The sequence below is a fragment of the Dipodomys merriami genome, unplaced genomic scaffold (genome assembly GCF_024711535.1).
Source record: "Dipodomys merriami isolate MVZ:Mamm:240054 unplaced genomic scaffold, mDipMer1.0.p SCAF_4, whole genome shotgun sequence".
NCBI classification, from domain to species: Eukaryota; Metazoa; Chordata; class Mammalia; order Rodentia; family Heteromyidae; genus Dipodomys; species Dipodomys merriami.
The window spans coordinates 78,143,773-78,166,184 of record NW_027205603.1 but is presented as its reverse complement, the minus strand read 5'-3'; the positions used below and the strand labels follow the sequence as shown (position 1 = coordinate 78,166,184).

The 22,412-nt window shown below is 37.6% G+C and overlaps 1 protein-coding gene across 2 annotated transcripts in view; it reads right to left on the bottom strand.

Annotated features, from left to right (window-relative positions):
* Positions 1-14,778, bottom strand: part of Colec10 (collectin subfamily member 10) — a 38,376-nt gene extending 23,598 nt beyond the window's left edge. For both annotated transcript variants that reach the window (XM_069991306.1, XM_069991307.1), the window contains exon 1: positions 14,509-14,778. In XM_069991306.1, the coding sequence (XP_069847407.1) occupies positions 14,509-14,656 (148 nt within the window). In that variant the 5' untranslated portion in view covers positions 14,657-14,778. The remainder of the gene's footprint in view (positions 1-14,508) is intronic.
* Between the last annotated feature and the right edge of the window lie 7,634 nt (positions 14,779-22,412).

The following is a 22,412-nucleotide window of genomic DNA, read 5'->3' as shown; positions in this document are numbered from 1 at the left end:
AACAGTGATTATTCCTTTGTATTTAATCTAACCTATATCTATTATTTACTTTTTGTTTTGTTTTGTTTTGCTGCCAGGACTGGGGCTTGAACTCAGGGCCTGAGCGTTGTCCCTGAGCTTTTATGTTTAAGACTACCACTCAAGTCTTAGCTCCATTTCTGTTTTTGTTTTTGTTTTTGTTTTTGTTTTTGGTGGCTAATTGGAGATAAACGACTCACAGATTTTCCTGCCCAGGCTACCTTGGAAGTGTGATCCTCTAAACCCAGCCTCCTGAATAGCTTAGATTACAGGTGTGAGACACTGGTGCCCAGTGCTCCATTGTTTACTTTTGTATTTGACTAATTGTTTTACTCTGTACTATGAAAAAAATTTCACACTCTTATAGATGAAATTCATACGCTCATTGCTGAGATTTAACAATTAGCATGGTGTCATTACTTTTATTTGTTCTTTTTTTGCTGACTTAGAAAAAATGTCAAATCATAAACATGGCATATCTTCATTAAATACTTCAGTAAATGTCTCTAAAAGACAGAAACAATCTCCTCTGCAAACATACCACCATCATAATAATGTTACTTTTTAATGGGCTATAGCAATTTGCTAAAATTACTTTCTTAGAGTTCTGTGATGGCGTTTAACTTGAGATACCACTGCACTATATATGATCTGGTTAGTAAAAGACAAGAATTGAGCACTTAGAAAGAGATGCAGAAATCCATAGGAGTAAACTAAGTTCTCCAGAAACAAATCACGCTAAAGAATTTAATTTTCTCTTCAGAAAGAACCACTAATAGATTAAAAAATTTAAAAATAACCTCTCTTGAACAGAGTGGTTGGAGGGAGACAACTTTCCATTGGCCATTTACTGAAAGCTATAGTTCCCTGGAAGACTGAGTGATTTATTAATAAAGCCCATGGGCTGTAACCTTATATGTCCTGTCTCCACATCCTCACTATATTGCTTACCAGCTGCTGTAGACTACATGTTCAATGATTCTTAATAGCCTGGCTTGGTTCCAAATGTGGCATTATTGGGAGGTGGACCTTTAAGACACAGAGCTAAGAGGCCCTTGAGTCACTGGAGGAATGACCTTGAAGGAGATTGTGGGACACCTGGCCCTCCTCTCTCCTCCCCCTTCTTTTGCTTCGTGGCAGAAAGTTTGCTCAGGTATGCACTTTTAGCTACTGCATCCATGCCCCTATCATTGTGGTTGGCACAAAGAACAAAGAATCCCTTCCTCCTTACATGTTAATTATGTCACGTATTTTGTCACAGTAACAGAAAGCTGACTAATACACCGGGTTTGGGCATCAGCGTTAACTTCCCACAATCTCTGTTTTCATGGCCATAATTGGAAATGGCTCGAGTACCCACCTCTGCTAGAATGACCCCTGCCCAAGATGGTTTCTTCACTCGAAGAACATTCATTTTTTTGATTAGCTTCAATCATTCTGTGATGTGCACTGGTAACAGAAGAAAAACGAGTTGCATGCTTTCCTTATTTCTTCGTAACTGAAGTGACAAGTAATGTCCAGTATTACCTGTGTTGCTGCTGCTTGTTGTCTAAGAGTGGAATTTGGGTTCTCAGGAGGAGGGGAGGTGGTTAATTTAGGGCTTCATGTTTGCTAGGCAAGTACTCTACTGCTTGAGTCTTACTTTGCCTTGACTGCCCTAGCCCTGAGATCCTCCCCAAATTCAGCCTCCCGTGTAGCTGGCATAATAGAAGGGTACCACTGGCCTCAAACCTTGATTCTTCACCTCTCTGCCTCTCTGTATCTAGGATTACAGTGAAGATGGAATTCTCCAGCTGTCTAAAAGACGCTGTACCCTAGAAGCGGCATCCAGAGCTTGGTTAATGGGAGCCAGCAGGCTTCTGGAAGCACAGCTTTCTGGTCTACAGAGGTAATGGCAGCTACGCACACTCTTTCCTCATTTGACACACAAGTAGGAGTTTTCTGTATATTTAATAAAAGCAGAACAGAAGCATGATTAGTAAGTGAAGAGTGGCTGGAAGACATTATGTGTTTGCCATGGCTGTGTGGCCACTTAAGTGTGGCAGAAGAAGACCCTGACTTTGCCCAACTGCACTTCAGAACAAAAAAGAAAGAAAGAACGAAAGAGAAATACATTTCCAAGACTTACGAGATTCTCTGCTCCCATGGTTATCTCCCAGTTATCATAAATGTGCAGTGGACAAGATCATTCACATAGACCAATGAACACTTTCCCTAATGCATTTAAGGTGGCCCAGAACCATTGTTCTGTTCAAATGAATTAACTGCATCTCATTCAACAGGAAACTGTGCCTTTACGTAGGAAATTTGCCCAAAGGAGGATCTTAGAAGAGAAAGAAACTCTTTAAAAATATATAATTTGCCAAGGGATTCTACCTTTAGGAATTGTATGCAACCTAGCTCACAGGGCATTCATTCAGATTCCCTCTGTGGTATAGGACTACATTCTTTCTTTCTCTCTCTCTCTCTCTCTCTCTCTCTCTCTTTTTTCTATATATATATATATATATACATATATATGCAAACACACATAAATATATATATATATATGCAAACTTAGGTTAAAATTCTGAATTTGTCAAATAACAGCTCTTTAATCATATGCTAAATATTTTATAATTCTCTTTCAATAAATAATTGAATTTAATAAATAATTGAATTTTAATAATTTTAATAAATATCTTGTCCAATTATTTAATAAATTATTTAAAGCTTAATAAAATCTTAAACAAAACAATTAACCTACTTGCTTCAGTTTCCTATCCTGGAAAATGGGGATAATGACCTCTTGCTCATGGAGTCACTTGAAGATTAAATGAGATTATAGATGGTAAAAGTCCTAACAGAGGCCTGTCCTGAAAGTCTTGTTCTTCACAAACATTCTGTGTGTGGTGGGTATTTACTGCCTTCCTTTTTCTGCTATCCACTCCCTGCGATTCTGATGAGAGCTCCATACCTTTCTAGAAAACTATACTCACTCATTCTGACATAGTTTGGAATTTATCCACAGTAATGGCTTTAGCAGATTGAAATGAGACCCAATAAGAACCTACAAATCTCAAATTGATGATTTCAGTTATAATTTGTGTGTGTGTGTGTGTGTGTGTGTGTGTGTGTGTGTGTGTGTGTGTGTGTGTGTGTGTGTGTGTGTGTGTGTGTGTGTGTGTGCCAGTCCTGGTCTTCAATTCAGGGGCTGGGCACTGTCTCTGAGCTTTAGTGCTTAAGGCTAATGCTCTATCATTTGAGCCACAGCTCCACTTCTACTTCCTTTTCTTTTCTCTTTTCTTTTCTTTTTTCTCTTCCTCCCCCCTCCCTCCCTTCCTCCCTCCCTTCCTTCCTCCCTCCCTCCCTTCCTCCCTCTCTTCCTTCCTTCCTTCCTTCCTTCCTTCCTTCCTTCCTTCCTTCCTTCCTTCCTTCCTTCCTTCCTTCCTTCCTTTCTTTCTTCCTTCCTTCCTTCCTTTTCGTTTTTGTGGTTTATTTGTGGTAAGAGTCTCATGGACTTTCCTGCGTGGGATGGCTTTGAATGGTGATCCTCAGCCCTCAGCCTTCTGATAGCTAGGATTATAGGCATATGCCACCAGTGCCTGGCTAGAACTTTTAGAAACTAGAGAGTTGATCCATCTGCAGGTCACAGAAAGGAGTTTATCAATGAAGTGAATCTATCTTGACACAGTGAAGAAAGAACGGTTTATAATGAAGTCCTGATGGAGGAGAACACAGCCAAGTCAGGAAGACTGAAAATAGAACTCATCATCCAAGCAACAGTAGAGCTCAAAAGCCATCCCTGAGTTGGAAACTTGACCTCTCACCTCTGATTGCTAGCTTGAATAACCAGTACAAACGCAGTTTGTCCTAGATTTTTTGACTTGTGAACATAAGTTTCCTTTCTTTCTGATATAACTACTCAATCCTGATCAGGAGAATAATGTCCCTTTCCACGAGCTGAGCCAAACCTCAGGACATTCCTATACTACATGCTGAGGAAGTTTTATTGCCTATGCTGAAGGAATTTTGGGAAGTGACTACTTTCATCCTCCCGTATCCCAGACTCTTAACTTTTCTTTGACAGAGAAGAGTAAATGGGATCTTTCAGACCGAGTTCCACCAGAATAAACTTCTATCTCAAGATATGTGTAAAGAAATAGGCTAACTTAAAAAAAATCGGTTGCTATACTAGGGCAAAGCTAGTACAAAAGTATGCTGGATAAAAGCGCATGTATATTTTATCTTTTTTAAAAATTCTATGTGCTATGGACAATGTTTCTGCCTCCATCCTGCTCTTCAAAGCCGGTACTAATCTCACTCCCCAAAGTGCACACCTCCTGTTCTTCATAGCTCCCTGCCACTGAGGATGAGATGGGTCTGAGACAAAACATTGTCTCTGTATTTTAGCACTTGGCACAGAGTTTGGGATACAGTAGATTCTTGCTCAATAAATGTTCTCAAAGTAAAAAGAGTAGCATCGCTAATGACAAGATGGATAAATGTGAACTTAATGACAATTTGGTCAAATGAATCTGTAATTGATAGAAATGCCATTTTCAATAGAGAGGGATTAATGAATTGATTTCCATCTCCTGGGCTGTCTGTGAGGCTAGGCTATCATCGTGCAGCAGCCCAGGAAAAATATGCAAATCAGTCTCTACTGCTCATCTGTACCCCTGTATTTTTATTTCCTTCTCTGATTTATTTTTTGTCTCCCAATATTTTTGCCTTGCTCTAATTTCCAGGCTCAATATTCAAATCAGCTACTTCTGCTGTTAACATGGAGGGAATGTAATTTAGGGCCCTGTGAATGCTAAACAGATGCTCTACCACTAAGCTTCATCTTTGGTTCTTGGATTTTTTTTAAATTTAATTTTATTTTATTTGAGAACATACTGTACAGAGGGGCTACAATTACATGGGCAGGATAATGCATACATTTCTTACCAAGCATTGCAGCCTCCTCCTTTGTTTACCCTTCACATCCCTTCCCAGCCTCCCCCCTCCCCCCACCCAATTATACCCCCCTCCCCCCCCCCACACCGACATTGTAAAGTTGGTTTTGACATGACATTTTGTACTTCTCATTGTTGCAACAGGTCCACCTGAATCCTTAAACGACTTGTTTGTCCCCATCTCCTCCACATGTTATACTGACATCAAATATAGTGAAAGCGGGGGTTACACTGTGGGGGAGGGACATGCAGAGCAACAAAGAAATAATCTTATAAATGCGTTAGAAACACATGCATGAAAGAAACGAAAACATTAAAATACATATTTAAGGGTTCATTTTCCTAACATCACATTATCTGACCTTTTCCGCTTGACTCATACCTATACTAGATATTGCAAATAAGGGAAACCATGGGACCTATGCTTATTTGGGCCTGGCTTACTTCACTTAATATAATTTTTTCCAAACCTTTCCATAGGAAATAGAAAGGTTTGGATTTTTGAGTCAGGGCCTCATGCGAATAGCTCTGGCTGTCTTTGAACTCACTATATAGTGTCCATTCACGTGGAAGTTTCCAGTGTTCTCCCTGTACCTCTTGAGGGCTAGGGTTAAAGGTGTACACTATCACACCTGGGTTCAAAGTCAACTTTAATCATTCTTCTTTCCTCAAGTCCATCCTTTCCCTCACCTTCCTATTCCCCACTACTATTACTTTACCTCTTCCAGTCCTCATGCCCTCATCTTTGTCCCATATGGCTGATTTCCTGTGTAGTCTCATGACAATTCCATTGATAGTTTTATTAATATTCAATTTATATTGTTTCTATCCACTAAATAGCTACCAGAAAATTGGTTTCCTTGGATCTGATATTCACTTTTCCAAGCCATGTTGCAAAGTAATCTTTATAAAATCATGTTTTCATATGCTACTGCCCCTAAAATGTTTCTACCATTCTTCAGTGGACAAATCCTAACTCATTAATGTAGCATGTGAACTTTCAATTAGCATCAAGGCAACTTTCCTAGGTTAGTTTCTGGTCTTAACCAGCATTACCTTCTCTCCCCATCATAGCTTCCTGTCTGCTCACTGCTCATCAAAGGGTCTTTCAGTTCCTGCCTCCATGAAATAGCACATGCTCTTCCTTTCTATTGGAAATTTTTCCATTCAGAGAAGAATCAGAGTCATATCAGAAATTTAAAGTTTGAATAAATTGCTTTGCAAAAAAGACAATAAAATAACTGTCCAAATATTTAAACAATAAATAAAAGATAAAAAATGTGCAGCTTCAATCACTCAATTTCAGTCAAAGAAATGGGGTGTGTGTGTATGTGTGTGTGTGTGTGTGTGTGTGTGTGTGTGTGTGTGTGTGTGTGTGTGGTGTGAGGTTTACCACCAGATCTAAAGACAGTCTATATGTGCAGACTTGACTGCTTTCATTCACTGTTCTTGACAATGTAAATTACTACATTTTTAGAAAACAATCTGTTGAAAATGATTAAATAACACACAACCACAGTAAAGTTATTTTCTAGAAATAACAATAAAACACTTATCGACAAGTATATAGTACAAAAATGTAGGCAGTCTAAAATCATTGAAAGATTGACTGAAAACACAATGGTTAATGTTACATTACAACAATAAGAGTTGTATTAAAAGATAACACAATTTTATGCTCTCAATAAAAATAAGGGGCTTGCTAGGCACCAATGGTTCACACCTGTCATTCTATCTATTCAGAAGGCTGAGATCTGAGGACTGTGGTTCGAAGCCATCCTGGGCAGAAAAGTCGATGAGACTCTTATCTCCACTTGACCACCAAAAAGAAGAAATGGAGTTGTGGCTCAAGCAGTAGGGAGGCCAGCCTTGAGCACAAAAGCTCAGGAACAATGTTCACATGTGAACAATGTTCACATACTGAGCTCAAGCCCTAGGACCTAGCCCACCTTGCCCCCCTCCCCCCAAAATAAGGAAGACAAAAATAAGGGGCTAGCATAGGCTCTTTGGTCATGGAGTGAGCTCCTTTATATTATATATAGAATATCTCTCATGGAGTAACAAGTACAGAAAGATACTATTTAAAATGAAGGAAAATTAAATACGGATAAAAGTACTAATACAAGATATCAGTGAGCATTACATGGCAGAAATGGATCCAGAAATGGAAACATGATAGTGAAAAGAGAGACCACTAGCTTTCCCTAACACATCTTTGTTGTGCACATTTTTACATGCTACCAAAAATGTGAAATACTTCTTCAATTTGAAATACATATAATAATATAAATAAATAACAATAAATATAAATAACAGTAAATATAAATAAATAACTATAGCTCTTCTTTCCTAAGTCTTACCCATGATCTTATGTCATTATTTTTTTTCTCTGAATTTATTGGTAGAATTATATCCTTGTAACTCACCATCTGCTTCCTTGTTACTACTTCCTAATTGCTGCCTCCAAGTATTATTTAAATAATACATTCTTAGTTAACTTTCATATTAATGTCAACTACTTAATTAGAGTATACATTTTTTGGATGGTAAGAATGGAACACCTTGTTATGCAGTGTTGTTCAAAGCGTTGCAATTGGTTCACTTGTTCACTTACTCACTGAGAAAATATGGATTGCATTTCTCCTGGCCACCAAGCTTTGTGATGATCCTAACAATTCATCACCATCTTGAATCAGATATAACTCAATGCCTAACAGTTTGGTGGGGGAAGGGACACAGAACACGGTCTTAAAAGTGTGTAAATTACTAAAGGGAAATTGCAGTGAACTTTATTGGCATATACAAGGTAAGTCTTTGGAAAAGTCAATGGCAAAGAAGTTACAAGATTTGGCTTATACTAATCTACATTGTCTGCCCCTCTAAAGATAACCCCTTACTCCTCCCTTATAATCCTATATTCCTAAGAATAAGACAAGAAAGGTTATAAGAGAAGCAGGGACAGAAAGTACTTTGAGCTACTTGGCTCCCATTCATGAAGACCTACAGATGTACAGACACTTTGGGCAGTAGTGAAGGAAAGACACTTAAGTTTTGCCTACAATAATATGTTCAGAATGAAAATATTAGAGACTCAGGCTAGGTGTCAGTGGCTGTAATCCTAGCTACTCAGGAGGCAGAGATCTGCAGGGTCATTCTATTGTCCATTCCCAAAATAGCCTCCAAGAAAAATTAGGACTGGAGGTGTGAACATGTGGTAGTGTGGCAGCCTGCGAAGCATGGGGCCTTGAGTCCAGTAGCATATACAAAGAAAAGAAAAGAAAAGAAAAGATAGATAATCAGGAACAGAAAACAGCAGTTTCCTGTGACTCATAAGAGTCCCCTCTTTTTGGTTGTCCTGTCATTGGGTCACACAACGTACAGTCTGATGAGAGATTACATTGGGATAATTTTGTGGCAGCTGAATGAAATCCTTCTTTCAAGTTACCACTTCTCAAGCCAGGTACAAGAGCATGATTGAAGATATATTTGACTACCCCTGATATTGTCATGTTTCGCACATACACTGTTCCCTGAGTAGCATCCAATCAATGATCCTCAAATTCAAGAAGCTCTTCAAATCTAGAAGTAGTAGAAGTCTCCTCATCAAAACATTTGGTATCATCAGGGCATCAAGCCTGCTTTATTAAGAGTGATTTTCCTGAGATAACACTATCCCATCGAGCAGAGCTCAGCTCCTCTCATCAGCAGTGACTCAGGGAAGTCCAAGGATTTTTTTCTTAAAGGTTCTTGCTCGCAGCTGCAAGAGCAGTCAGTGTACCCGACTTCCCTTCCCTTCCCTTCCCTTCCCTTTCAAGGAGGGACAATGATCTCTATATGCGTTAGCAGAGTGAAAATCAAATAATAAAAATTACTTGAGTTCATGTAATTTGCCTCTAGAGGATGAGTATTGTCAAGTGTCCACAAGAGACCTAAAATGTTGCTTCTAGAACTTCCATATCAAGGACAATAATGAATTATACAAAAATATTATTTAGGTGCTACTTCAGTTGAGTGAAGTAACATATACTTACAATTATTTTCTAAAGGGGTGGGTGGGGAGGATTGGGTGAGGGGGGAGGATGGGAAGGGATGGGAAGGGGAAACAAAAGGAGGAGGCTACAATGCTTGTTAAGAAATGCACTCATTATCTTGCCCATGTAATTGTAACCCCTCTGTACAGTATTTTCACAATAAAAACGTTGAATTAAAAAATTATATTCTAAAAGAGCAGAGGAATCTATAAAATCTAATTTTATAAAATTATAAAATGTTACAGATTAAATATGTGATAGGCAGTATGCAGAAAGATGTGTGTTGGTCCAGACTATAATGAGATATATCTGGGGGAAGAAAGGGAAGGATGAATAAAACTATTCTAACAGTTACCAACTTTGCCCACATAGAATGTCATAGACCTAAACAGCATGCATCAGTGACCCAAGACCAATAGTATATGTTGCCTAAGGCACACAGAAAAGTTCTTCTTTGCATGTATGTGTTAGGTATTGAATAAAGTATATTATGTAATCTAGACTTGGTGTATATGGGGCAGATACTCCACCACTGAGCCACTACATTCACCAGCTTGCTTACTTTCTTAAAGAGAATCCAAAGAACAACAGAAAAAAATCAAGATGCTCAGTCTCCTTCTTCTTTGGGTTTTGCTAACCTATAATTAGTTCATATTTGCAAAGTCTTTGACACTGTGTTGTGTATTGATCTACGGGAGTTATCCTGCAGGGAGTAAGACTTCCAACTTGAACACAAGAGCTATGAATATTCCTGGTTATATCTGAACTTCTGTTTTTAGAAATCATAGGAAGACTTTTGGAAGCTGGAAGCATTTGGAGAAATAATTCAATTGTGTCAATTATTTGGTTACAGAGCCATGTCTAGTAACAAAGTGGAATGGCCAAACAGAAATCCATTTTCTCATGGCTAAGGATTTGCTGAGAGAAACTCCACAAATTGGTTTCCCAGAAACTAATGCTGGGCTACACAAGCCTTCTCATGGCATAGCTCCTCTTATCAAAGAGAACAGGAAACTGTGACTATCTAAGAAAACTACAAATAGAGGAGTTTGAGAAATCAGACTGAAGAGGATCTGGTAGGCCACACACATAACGTGGCATCCAAAATAAAATAAAAAGTTAGAAGAGGCCAAAATAAGGATCACAGCAAAATAGTGGTAAGTGCTAAACAAACTAATGAAGTCATGATGCTATTCACAAAGAAGGAGACATTTCATCCCTTTCTGCGTGTTTGAAGAGTCCAATGCCACCAATGGGTAGTGAGCTTGCAGTTCAACATTCTTAGGCCGCCCATCTTGTCCATATATTATCATTTTAAAAGGGATTAGAGATGTACAAGACGCTATGTCAAGTGCTCTACTCAGAGCCACAGCTCCAGCCCTCTTCTTTTTAGCTGATTCCTCAGAAAAGGTCTTATGTTGTGCCTGATGTTGGTCTCACACCACAAACCTCCTATCCATGTATCTTGAATTGCCCAACTTGTTAGTTGAGACAGACTTGCTAACTTTTCGCTCAGCTCGCCTTGGAAATGCTATCCTCCTGATCTCTGTCTCCTATGTAACTGGAACTCTAACCAGAAGCCACTACATCTGGCTCACTCTTCTTTTTATGTGTTACATAAATGGAATTATAAAATACCTGATCTTTTGCATCAAAAAAAAGACGCTATGTTGAAAAACAAACTTTACAATTTAGGCGGAGTGGGGGGGTTGGAAGATGTAGTTGTGGAGGTAGGAGGGAAGGGATGGTAGGGGAAAAACAAAGGAGGCAGCAACAATGCTTGATAGGAAATGTACTTATTACCTTGCTCATGTGATTGTAACCCCTCTGTACAGTATTTTCACAATAAAAAAAAAATTTTAAAACAGGATAAGTGGATTGTGTCTTTAAACTCTACATGTAAGTATTGGAAATCAGTAGATGTCCTGAAATGACACTGCCTTTGGAGACAAGGCTAGGGGTTAAATTTATTTCAGAAAGACTTTGGGTGCTCCATTGGGCTTCCCCGAGAATGTTCCTATTATATTTAGCTCTTGTGACTGGACAGAAGAATTGTGAAAAACAGAATAAGAAAATGTTTTCTAAATATCCGTGAAAAATTGTAACACAACCCTAATATTCCATACTAATTTTTAAATACTAAAAGTTTGTTAAAATATGTCATTGTTGTTTTCAAGTAAAACCACTAGAGGTCAGAATTTCACATAAATTGGTGAGAGAGAGGGGAGAGACAGAGAGAGAGAGAGAGAGACAGAGAGAGAGAGAGAGAGAGAGAGAGAGAGAGAGAGAATGCACAAGTGAGCGAGCAGTTGGAGGGGAGAGAGGGAAAACAGGAGAGAGGAAGAGAGGGAGAAAGAGAAGCAGAGAGAACATTTTCCTGCTAAGCAGCATAAAATAATAAATAGGCGTATAAAAAGAAAAATAATGATGCTATTGAACTTGATAACCAAAAATTGTTACTCAAAAAATGTAGGTTAGGAGATAAAGGAAATACAAACAGAATTTGTTAAATGTCCATGATATCTACTCAAGTTTATAGTGATCACCCTATATAATAATAAGAAAGTCTATAATTAAAGCCCATCTTGCAAATAAACAAACATAAGAGGTATAATAACATGCTGAACACTAGCCAGGCTAGATCTAGTACTTTACTTACCTTTCCACTGTCATGCTTAGAAAATAGTACTTTAAAAATGTTTGTATATTTGACAACAAATTCTATAACTGGATAGTATTACTGGTTTTCCATCAGAAATGGAATAATTTATTAGTTTCTTCTCTCTTAAGTGAATTTAGAGTAAATTCCTTTTATTGCATATTTCCCAGAGTATCTGGAAGATTCTAAGATCAGTGCTAAAACAAGTAGAGTAATGAAATGATTGGCCATAGAGAAAACTATAGACTGGTTTCATTGTAGGAAAAACATATTGAACAAAAACCTTGACTTAATCCTTTCAAATGGTAGCTATCAATATTTGGTGGGATTATTTTTGTTGTTGTTTTTTTTTGGAGGGAGGGAGCTAAATGTACAAATCTGTCATGTAAAAGAATGGAGAAGGTCTGTTAAGAGTATTTATAAAGAAATGAGGTAGATTGTAGATTATAGTTGGAAGTGCCATGTCTTGGATTTGGTTATATCTCTTTTATCACAGTACCCAAAGCAGAGAAAAGGTTGGTTCATGTTCATGTATAAGCAACCAGCAAAGCAAAACCAAAGCAACTGCTGTTGACTCCTGAAGTTTATGCTCCAGTGCCAAGCTTGATAAATAGATTCCTTATCGTAGCTTCAAACCCTCCTTGCCTGAAACTCTGGGGGGTGTTCAGGAAAATTGCACAATTATGGAGTCAAGAAAGGAATTTAGAATGTATTTGATTCAGAGTTCCCATGCTCCAGAAAAGGAAAGGAGGACTTAGTTCCAGAACCCAGGATTCTGGAGTACCTCTTCTTTCCTAAGTGTAGTCAAGTCTTCACCCTACCACACATGTTCCTGTAATTCTACACTGGCTCAGGAAGAGCTCAGATAAGATTTTCATAGTTTGAAATCATAACATGATTTCTAACAGGAATAGTAAAGTATGATCAGTGAAGAAATGGGGATCACAATACTCATGGTAGCTGCCTCTGGTTTTTGACAAGTAATTAATTACATATAGATTTATATAAGACAAAGTGGTCTATTTTTTTTTTAACAAAGGACACAGATTGCCTTTTTTCCACATAGAAAGATTTTTTCCGCATAGAAAGATTTTGAAACTCTTAAAAGCAAGGATTAATGATTCTGTACCGCTGACATATCTTACACATTCTCTTCATGTTTCTGCTAAACAAAGAATCTGCCCCTTTCCCATCTTTCTGAACTATGCTTATGTCTAAGTACTTTCTCAGAAAATCTGCTCTAATCTTTCCCTTCTCCTAAATTAATTATTTCTCCATTGCTCAGGACACTAATATATATTATTTAATGTACCACAGGCCTAAAATAGTGCCTGACATTAAGTATTTGTTGAGCAATAGCTGAATTGGAACAAACAGAATTGTTAGGTAACAATGCATCACAGTTTGGACATTATTTTAACAATACTCTCCATTATTCCTCTTTGAATGGATCAGTTTCTCTTCAAGGAAAATTATTCAACAGTGCTATACTCAAGTGAGTTTTCCCATCTGCACAATCAAAGAACAATTTTCAGCATTCTCCATGATACTGCGCTTTCCATATTGTAGAGAAACATCCAGTAATAGTTTTAAGTAAATACTTTATTTCTAACCAAAACTTTCTTTTCTGCCCATTTGCTCACATATTATTCATTTGTTCACCCGATAAATTATTTGGAAGCCCCAAGGTCTCCTTGTGACTCCCTGCATTTATTTTAGGGTGGTAAAGGTTAAAGCTGGGATTGCAATCTTAGAAGGAAATTAATTCACTGATTAAGAAAAATGCACTTTAAGCAATATACATTTAAATAACTGACAAGCAATCGGGCTATATATATATATATATATATATATATATATATATATATATATGAAATAACCTTTTTTCTACTTGAAATTTTAAGCAGTTGCAATTCTTCCACTCTATAGCCTGGAGAAACAGAACATGAATTACTAATATAAGAGCACCAGTCTGCAGCGCAGTGACCACTCTTAGAACAAAAGGGTAAGAGCTGAAACTAGGAAAACAGATTTTTTTATCTACTAGTTGCTTGAAGCATATTTGGACCTTGGACCTTGGCTCTACTTGAAAAAAGATTCGCAATAATTTTATCCTTCTTCAGCTGAAGGCACTTGGCCTCAAAGACTTCACTTTCACGTGAAGAAATGTTCATTTATATTCCACCTCAGTCCTTGATTTAAAATTGTTCCCACCAGAAACAAGGAGCCCATTTAATTTATGAAATAAATACTTCAGATTTATCTCTAGTTTACTGATCTTTTTTTTTTTTTTTGGCCTAAATAGCATTCTCAGAGCTAGTATGAGAGAAGAAAAAAATGGCCCAAGAATACTGCTTGAACGAAACCTCTCTTGGCCAGGTGCTAGTAGCACATGCCCGTAATCCTAGCTAATTTGGAGGCTGAGATCTGAGGATCATGGCCTAAAGCAGCCACACAGAAAAGTCAGTAAGACTCATTTCCAGCTAACTAACAAAACGCCGGAAGTAGAACTGTGGCCTAAGTGGTACAGTGAAAACGCTAAGTGAGAGAATTAGGGCCTTGGGTTCAAACCCTTTTTTTAAAAAAAGTCTTCCTAAAGACAATGCTTTGACTATCCTTCTTCCTCCAAGGAAGAGGAACGAAGAGGAAACGAGGTCGATTTGGCTGCTCTGGGTAGCTTGGATCAGAAGCCTGCCTGGAGTTCTATACTCTCTAGCTTAAGGTAAATAACAGAATACTGATTTTCAAAAATAGAAGGAAGGGAAGAAGCTGAGGGAGATGGAGAGAGCAAATTAGATGTGAAGCTGGGTGAAGACAAAGGTCACAGTTATGATATGGAATCTTAGATTTCTTGTCTCACCTTTGGGTCCTGGTGAAATCGTGGGTGTGGTACAGACCTCTGGGGTAGGCCGACTGTCAATATCCAGCCCCAAGCTCTGAATTTGCAAGAGAAATAGCAGGAGGAGGATGAATTGGTTGCTTCGAAGCAGGACTCCAAAGGCACTCATTGCTGTAGTTCCTCCCAGAAAGGGTCTCTCAGAAATGCCAAATAAACAGCTGTAAGTAAAACCTTCTGTTGTGGGGAAGGAAAAAGAAAAGATCAAGAGCCTACATTCCAGAAAGGGCTACGAAGATGAAGAAGGCAGCATAAGCTTCATGGTTTATTTTCCCAGTATCCCAAATAGAGCATATATTGTCCAGACTGTTTATTTTCAAATGACAACAGTTTACTGAACGTTATCTCTGAACTAAACATTCAAATGCGCAGGTCACTCAGAACAGCCTCAAGAGCGGAATGGAGAGACGCTGGCTGTTCTACTTGAGCTGATGATTTAGGTTGCATTGCATTTGCATACTGGCTTTCAGTAGGGTTACGGACCTGAGCTCTCTGCACATGTTTTGCAAACACTGTGCATGGCTTTGAGCTCGTTGTGATGTGAAATCCATGACCTGACACGGCACTTGATCATAGACATCCCCAACGCTTCTCAGGACAAATCACTTTCTCCTCCATACCAACAATTATCTTGCGGTGAAGCCCAAAGTGAAAGAATAATCAGTTTCTACAAAGCAATTTGGCACATAGTAGTAAGAATATTAAAAAAAAATTGCTTCTAACCTTTGGCTTAGTAATTACCCTTCTATCACACTATTTCAAGAAAATATTCTGAAATGTAGACAAAGTTCTCTCTCTTTTTTTTTTTGAAAGGAGTGGCAAAAAAAGAGAGGAGATCTAAATTGTTTCACATTATGCTGACATTTGGCAAATTATAGTAACAGAGAGATGTATGAGAGAGTATAAAATGACTTATTTAAATAGTGTTTGTAGCAAGTTTTTTGATGAACTGTGGAGAAGTGTGTACTATTATCTTTCTTAAGCAGAGTAGCTTTACACCTGGGCTATATAGCTTTGATATAGATACAGAGATGTTCTCTCTCTTTCCATTCATATTTCTATCTACTCTACCAACTCACATCTGAGTAGAATCTAGACTCAGTAAAGTAGCAGAATATTAGAACCAGTCATTTTTATTAGAAAGGCTCTTTGCCCTCTGTATTCTTGAAAATACCTGTAAACTAAGAGTTGGCTTGTTTTTGACTTGCTTTCCTTGAATTTAGAAAAGAAGGATTTTATAGATCTTGATTAAGACTTTCTTAAGGGGGGCTGGGAAGGTGGCTCAGTGGTAGAGCGCTTGCCTTGCATGCCTGAGGCCCTTGGTTTGATTCCTCAGCACCACATAAGCAAAAAGAAAAAGCCGGAAGTGGCGTTGTGGCTCAAGTGGTAGAGCGCTAGCCTTGAGCTGAAGAGCTGAGGGACAGAGCCCAGGCCCAGAGTTCAGGCCCCATGACCGGACCCCCCCCCCCAAAAAAAAAAAAGACTTTCTTAAGAGATGTCACTACAAGCAGTGGTCAGCACAAGGAATAGAGGATTTTTACTTTGTTAGTGCTGCCATAATGAGGTACCAAAAACAGAGAAGTGTAATCAATAAAAATGTCTTCTATGTTCTGAGAGATAGGATGTTAGCCACAGATCTAGGGATGCAAGATGCACAACCAAATACATTCAAGACAGGCTTCCATGAAGATTGAACAGGTCTATTCATGGGCAATACAGGGAAAAGGAAGGAAAGGAACTGGAATTGAATGGAGTCACTATGTTCAGGCTGAGGGCTTGTCTCGAATTAATTTTGTCTTATTTAAGCCTCAGAACCTCCCTGTAAAGTAGATAATTAGCCCATTTTTTCAGACAAAGTATTTGAGGCTCAGGAAAGTTAGGCAATTTGCATAAGATCATGTATTGTAGAAGTCACAAAAAAATCAAATAGAAATAATATCCCCCAAATTTCTACTCTGAAGATACCATTTGGCTCTCATAAAGGTGGTATCTCAAGCTTTGAAGATGCAAACAAAAACAATTTTCACACACACTTAAAATGCCCAAAGTGGATGAACTCACCAGATTAGCTGCCGTGAGGAAATAGTAGGAATTAATACATTGATGTTTGAAGGCTCAAATTATACATCAGCCATGGCAGGGTGTGTGGTGTGGAGAAAAATCACTCAATTGCACTTGCTACCAGGCACATAAAGTGATTTGGGGCTTGTATCTCATGTTCCTTTTGAATTGTACAATTCTTGGAAAATAGGTGTTCCTTACAATGTTTTGATCACTCTAGATCTATTTTATTCTTTATGTTTCTTTTCAAGCTTTCCCTGAACACAGTGAAGGTAGAATCATTGCATTTATATATAGAAATCTGCTGGTCACAATTTAAAGGAAATAATATTCCTTAGTGTTTTTTTTTGGCACATCCTATTTCTCTCCTAGTCTCTACTTTTATTCAGGAATACATGTAAATGTCTTTCTATCTTTATTAATAGAACAGTGTACAGGGGTCGGTAGTTCACACCTGTAATCCTAGCTATTAAGAAAGCTGAGATCTGAGGATGGTAGTTCAAAGCCAGCCTGGGCAGAAAGTCTGTGAGACCCTTATCTCTGATAAACCACCAGAAAACTGGAAGTGGCACTGTGGCTCAAGTGGTAGAGCACTTTCCTTGAGCTGAAGAGCTGAGGGACAGAGCCCAGGCCCAGAGTTCAAGCCCCATGATCAACAACAAAAGAACAATGTATCAAAATTTAAATTGCTGCAAAGTATTCATCAAATAATTTATATGTGAGATAGCATCTAGTCTGTGCCTTATTGTAAAATGAAGCAATGTTGGTTGTGTTACTATAAATAACATTGTGATGTACATTTTTATAGGTCATTCGATAATCAATCATTTTGATACTTGAGGAAATCAAATGTATATGGCTTGTTGAATAATTATAAATTAAGGGCAATGGATAAAGAGAAAATTTATTCTAGTTATGTTGTCTTTATTTCTTTAGTGTCACTGGTCTCCAGGGTTGATGTGCTTTTTCAAACTTAGCTTGCAAACTCTAGTTTCCATTCTTTCCTCCTGATTAAAAAATAGGAGATTTGTGAATAGGAGCATATTGAAAGAGGAGAATTTTCAAGGACTGTCCTACTTTTAGGCCAGGATTTACCAAGAAATACCATATGTACCATTACTTCAAGCTGCAAGCTGGATAACTCAGAAATGTATTATTTCCACATTTAGGTAAAGATGGCATGGAATTAGTTTTGAAGGGAAAGTTTAGAGGCTCATTGGGTTCAAGGAAAGAACAAGGTGGAGATTATAAGCCAAAAATTTGAAATATGAGTATAGGTGAAAGACTACAATTTTAAGTCTCAACCTAGCAGCTAGATAATAAATGAAGACAGAATATTGAGTAAGAAATTCAAGGATATAAATGTTGAGAAAGATGACATTCAAGAATCAGAAGGAAAGGGCAGCAGACCAATAGACAGGTAGCAAAAATGTAATGGAAGCTACGGGGAAGTTCAGATATCTCCCATATTCCAGCTAATATAGTGAAGCAGAAGGTAAACGCTAAGCATAAGCTATGGACTTAGGAGTCAATCATTTGTAAGTAGAACTTTATGAATGAAATAGAGCATCTAGTGGGAATATTTTAGGATTACAGATATGAGCTACCAGTGTCCAGCTGAGAAAGGAATCTCTTGATTACTAGGAAAATCATTATTAAATAGTCACAGCAATGAAAGAATTATTAATAGTAACACCTGTTGTTACTGAATGCTTGCCAGGTGACAGGCACAATGTTAATGGCTTATGAACCACTGAATAATTTAAAAATTAAAATAAATTTTAGAAGATAGTAATTATGTACACCCTGTAGATTATAAATCTTCAATTAAGAAACACATTTTAGGGCTTAATAAAGGCAGAAGTGGGTGTCTTTGAGTTAGATCCAAGTCTTATTCACTTATTTACTCTTATCATGCCTATGTGTATATATACATACACATATATGTGCATATGTATACATATTTATATATGTGTATATATATAAGCACTGTCTTTTCTTATGGTATTTAAACTAGGGTTAAACAGAAATGGGGCTAAAATTAAACAACTCATTACATGAGGCAAAATAATCTATTTAGACTAATGTTATGAAAAAAATTTCTGAAGAAACTAATATCACCAAATATTTATAGAATTCTAATTTGACTCATTTCCAGAGACAGTATATATATAGTTGATAATTATAAGCCTGGTACAAACATTTTTTTCAGGATCCTCACTATCCCAATAAATATGGGATAGCATAACTTTTTTTAAAATTTTAAGGAAGATGATAGAATAAATGAAGGTTGTCAAATTATGTTAAGTGTGTTCTCTTTAGTGTGTTAAAAAATATCCTCTGCTGGTCCAGGGAGATTTCATTTGGCATTTAAAAAGAATTTGCTTTCAGTTATCCAAGATATGATGCCACTGGGATTTTGCAGTCAACACTGTGTTTGCTTTTGAAACAGACAACAAACAAACCAAACAAATTTACAGCTGGCATAGAATTGGATGGAAGAACTGCAGTGTACATCTGAAAGAGAAAAGGATGACTCCGTGGCTGGTTGATGAAGCGGTTTCCATACCTTCCCCTTCTCCTGACTGCCTCCATCTTCTGTTTCTCATAATCCTGGCATTCCATGTCTAGTTTCATGACCCCAAAGTGAATAGCAAGTAGTGTTTTCCTGCTGTTATCATTCTGCCTATGGGTGAGTAGGCTGACACTCCACAAAATACATCCATATCCCAACATTCCCTGGAAAACTGGGAATGTGACCTTATCTGTCAAAAGGATTTTTCACAGATATATTAAAGTCTTGAGAGGAAAGCAACATCTGAACAGGCCCTAAATCAGTGGTAGGTGCCCTAATAGGAGTCTCTCAGAAGAGAGAGATGACAAGAGAAGAAAGACATGTGAAAACTGGGGCAAAGATTTGAGTTAAGCAATCACCTAGGAAAAGCGGTTGTATACCACGAGCAGCTATAAAAGGCATGAAAAGCTTTCCAGAGTGAGCTCAGCCCTGCTGGCACCTTGAGTTTGTACTTTTGGACTTTAAAACTGTGACATACAGTAATACATTTCTTTTGTTTTGATCCAAAAGAGTTTATGGTGATTTGTTACAGCAGCACTGGGAACCTAATACACCATTCTTGTGATATTTATGTACCATGACTGGAAGAAATGACACATCAAAATATTTGCTCGGTGTCTGACAGAGACCTAGAAACATCTGTTCCTGTGCGTTTTAATTATCATGCATCCAGCTTAAATGATAGCTGAAGGGAAAACAAAATCTGGGGTATGAAATGAGCATATCCTAAGGCAGAAGTGCTTTACCAGTTAAAACAGGATAGAAAACACAATAGCATTCTGATCTCCTAGAGATTTCCTGACAAATTGATATAACTCAACTTTGGACATGGCTTTGGCTCAGTCTATTCACATAAGTATCTTATTAGATTATGTTCTCTCTCGTGGGTTAAGTTAATTTGATGCAGTTTGTAAGAAATGGAAATTAGAAGAATGGCTTCTGCAACAACATATTTAGAAGGCAGCATGCAAACACATACAATTGTTTTTTTAATTTCAGATTTCATGTTTATAAAGTATATTTTGTAAACTTTAAATGGTTTAACAGGCACATGAGATAAAAACAGAAGCTTCCGGTTCTTTCCTTCTCATTTCTGAATCCTATTTCTATTTTTTTTAGAAAAACAACTATTACAATAAATTTCAGCGTTCATAGAGTTATCTCCTCTGCATTTGAAAATTATAAGCTAATATGATTTTCTTTTTAAAAATGTACATACTCATTGACTTCTTAGCATAGAAATGGGGATTTCTTTTTCATCCATATCTCTCCCGTTTATATGCATTTCCATGTTTTTTAATATTTGTAAGTTAATAATGGCATAATATTAACAATAGTGAATGCTTATTTTGTATGGCTCGCTAAGAATTACTCCCAATTGAGTCACACTGTACATTATAATTATGTTTTCTTTCTTGTACTTATTTTGTTTTCCATAAACTTAATAATTGTGTTGTTTCTTTTTCCATGGGTTTCAATGCACCAATCCCATAGAGACTGTACATTCTTTCAGATTTGTTAATTCTGTGCAAAAGCAAATGTTATTTTGATATCTTGGTATGATAGAATATTATGTATCAATTATATAAACCAGTTAATGATAAATGCAACAAGATGGATGAGATTGCCTCTTTAGATTATATTAAGTAAAATGAGATGCAAATAATCACTGTTTACTTACGATTTTCTTTTGTAAGTTTTGAACACTATTTATAAGCCAAACACTATTTATAAGACAAAAATCAGTAATCCTAGCTACTCAGGAGGCAGAGATCTGAGGATCATGGTTCAAAGCCAGCCCGGGCAGGAAAGTCTGTGAGACTCTTATCTCCAATAAACCACTAGAAAACTGGAAGTGGCACTGTGGCTCAAGCAGTAGAGCGCTCGCCTTGAGCTGAAGAGCACAGGGACAGCGCCCAAGCCCAGAGTTCAAGCCCCACGACCGACAAAAACAAGACAAAAATCAGTTTTCCTCTATTTTGGAGAGAAATACTTATAGAGTAAAGCAATTAGCAATGTTAAGATTGTAGCCAGTCTCTACGGCTTGATTCAGCACACTTTTAAGTGTCTTTAAGCTGGGTGTTGGTGGCTCACATGTAGTACTAGCTCTTCACGAGACTGAGATCTGAGGATTGCAGTTGAAAGCCAGCCTAGTCAGAAGAGCCTATGAGACTAATCCATCAAAAAGCCAAATATGAAGCTGTGACCCAAGTGGTAGAGTGCTAGTCTTAAGCAAAAAAGTTCACAGACAGCACCCAATCCCTGAGTTCTAGCTTCAAGACCAACACACACACACACACACACACACACACACACAGTGTCATTAGGTAAGGCACTTGCAGTCAAAGTAGCTGATATAAAATAAATCTGGTATGATTGGGTGGGGGGGAGGGGGGAGGCTGGGAAGGGAGGTGAAGGGTAAACAAAGGAGGAGGCTGCAATGCTTGGTAAGAAATGTATGCATTATCCTGCCCATGTAATTGTAACCCCTCTGTACAGTATGTTCTCAAATAAAATAAAATAAAATAAAAAAAAAATAAATCTGTATGAGAAAAACATGAACTTATATACATAACTAAAATGTATGATATAGATGTGTCTAATTATAAAGTTAATTACAAAATTAATTATATTAAAGAGCACCAGCATCCCCAACCTGTTTTACTTGCTAAGAGATCAATATCTTCTTCAAGTCCTAATGGAGTTGGAGGTGAATTATTGATTTTCATTATTGTTGTTCAGTGATTAATTAGATAGCTGTTCCTTGAATAATACTGGTTGAATTAGAATGGATAACTATATAGACATGGACTGATGAACATTTTGCTTGAATTATAGGAATATATGATAAAAAGGGAGTCCTTGTTTTAAGAGAGTAATTTTCATATGTGGAGGGGCCAGAGAAGTATAGAATAGTTGCCAGTAATGGAGTAAATGTTGAAAACACTCTTTCTGTAGTTGTCATGGAGACTCAGAGGACAGACTCCTAACCTAAGTGTGGCAGATCATGAAAGTTCTGAAGAGCTGTTTCCCAAAAGGGATTTTGCAAACTCTCTTGGAGTCAGCCAAGTCGAGGAGAAGGGCACAGAGAAGACCTTTCACACAACACTTGCAAGTCTTGGAAGAGAGGAAATGATGTTTAGGGGGCTAAAAGTAGTTCAAAGGCTAAAGGTTTGGAACATGATAGGATAGATGCAGATCAAGCTGCAGGTAAGGGTTAGATTCAAGAGGC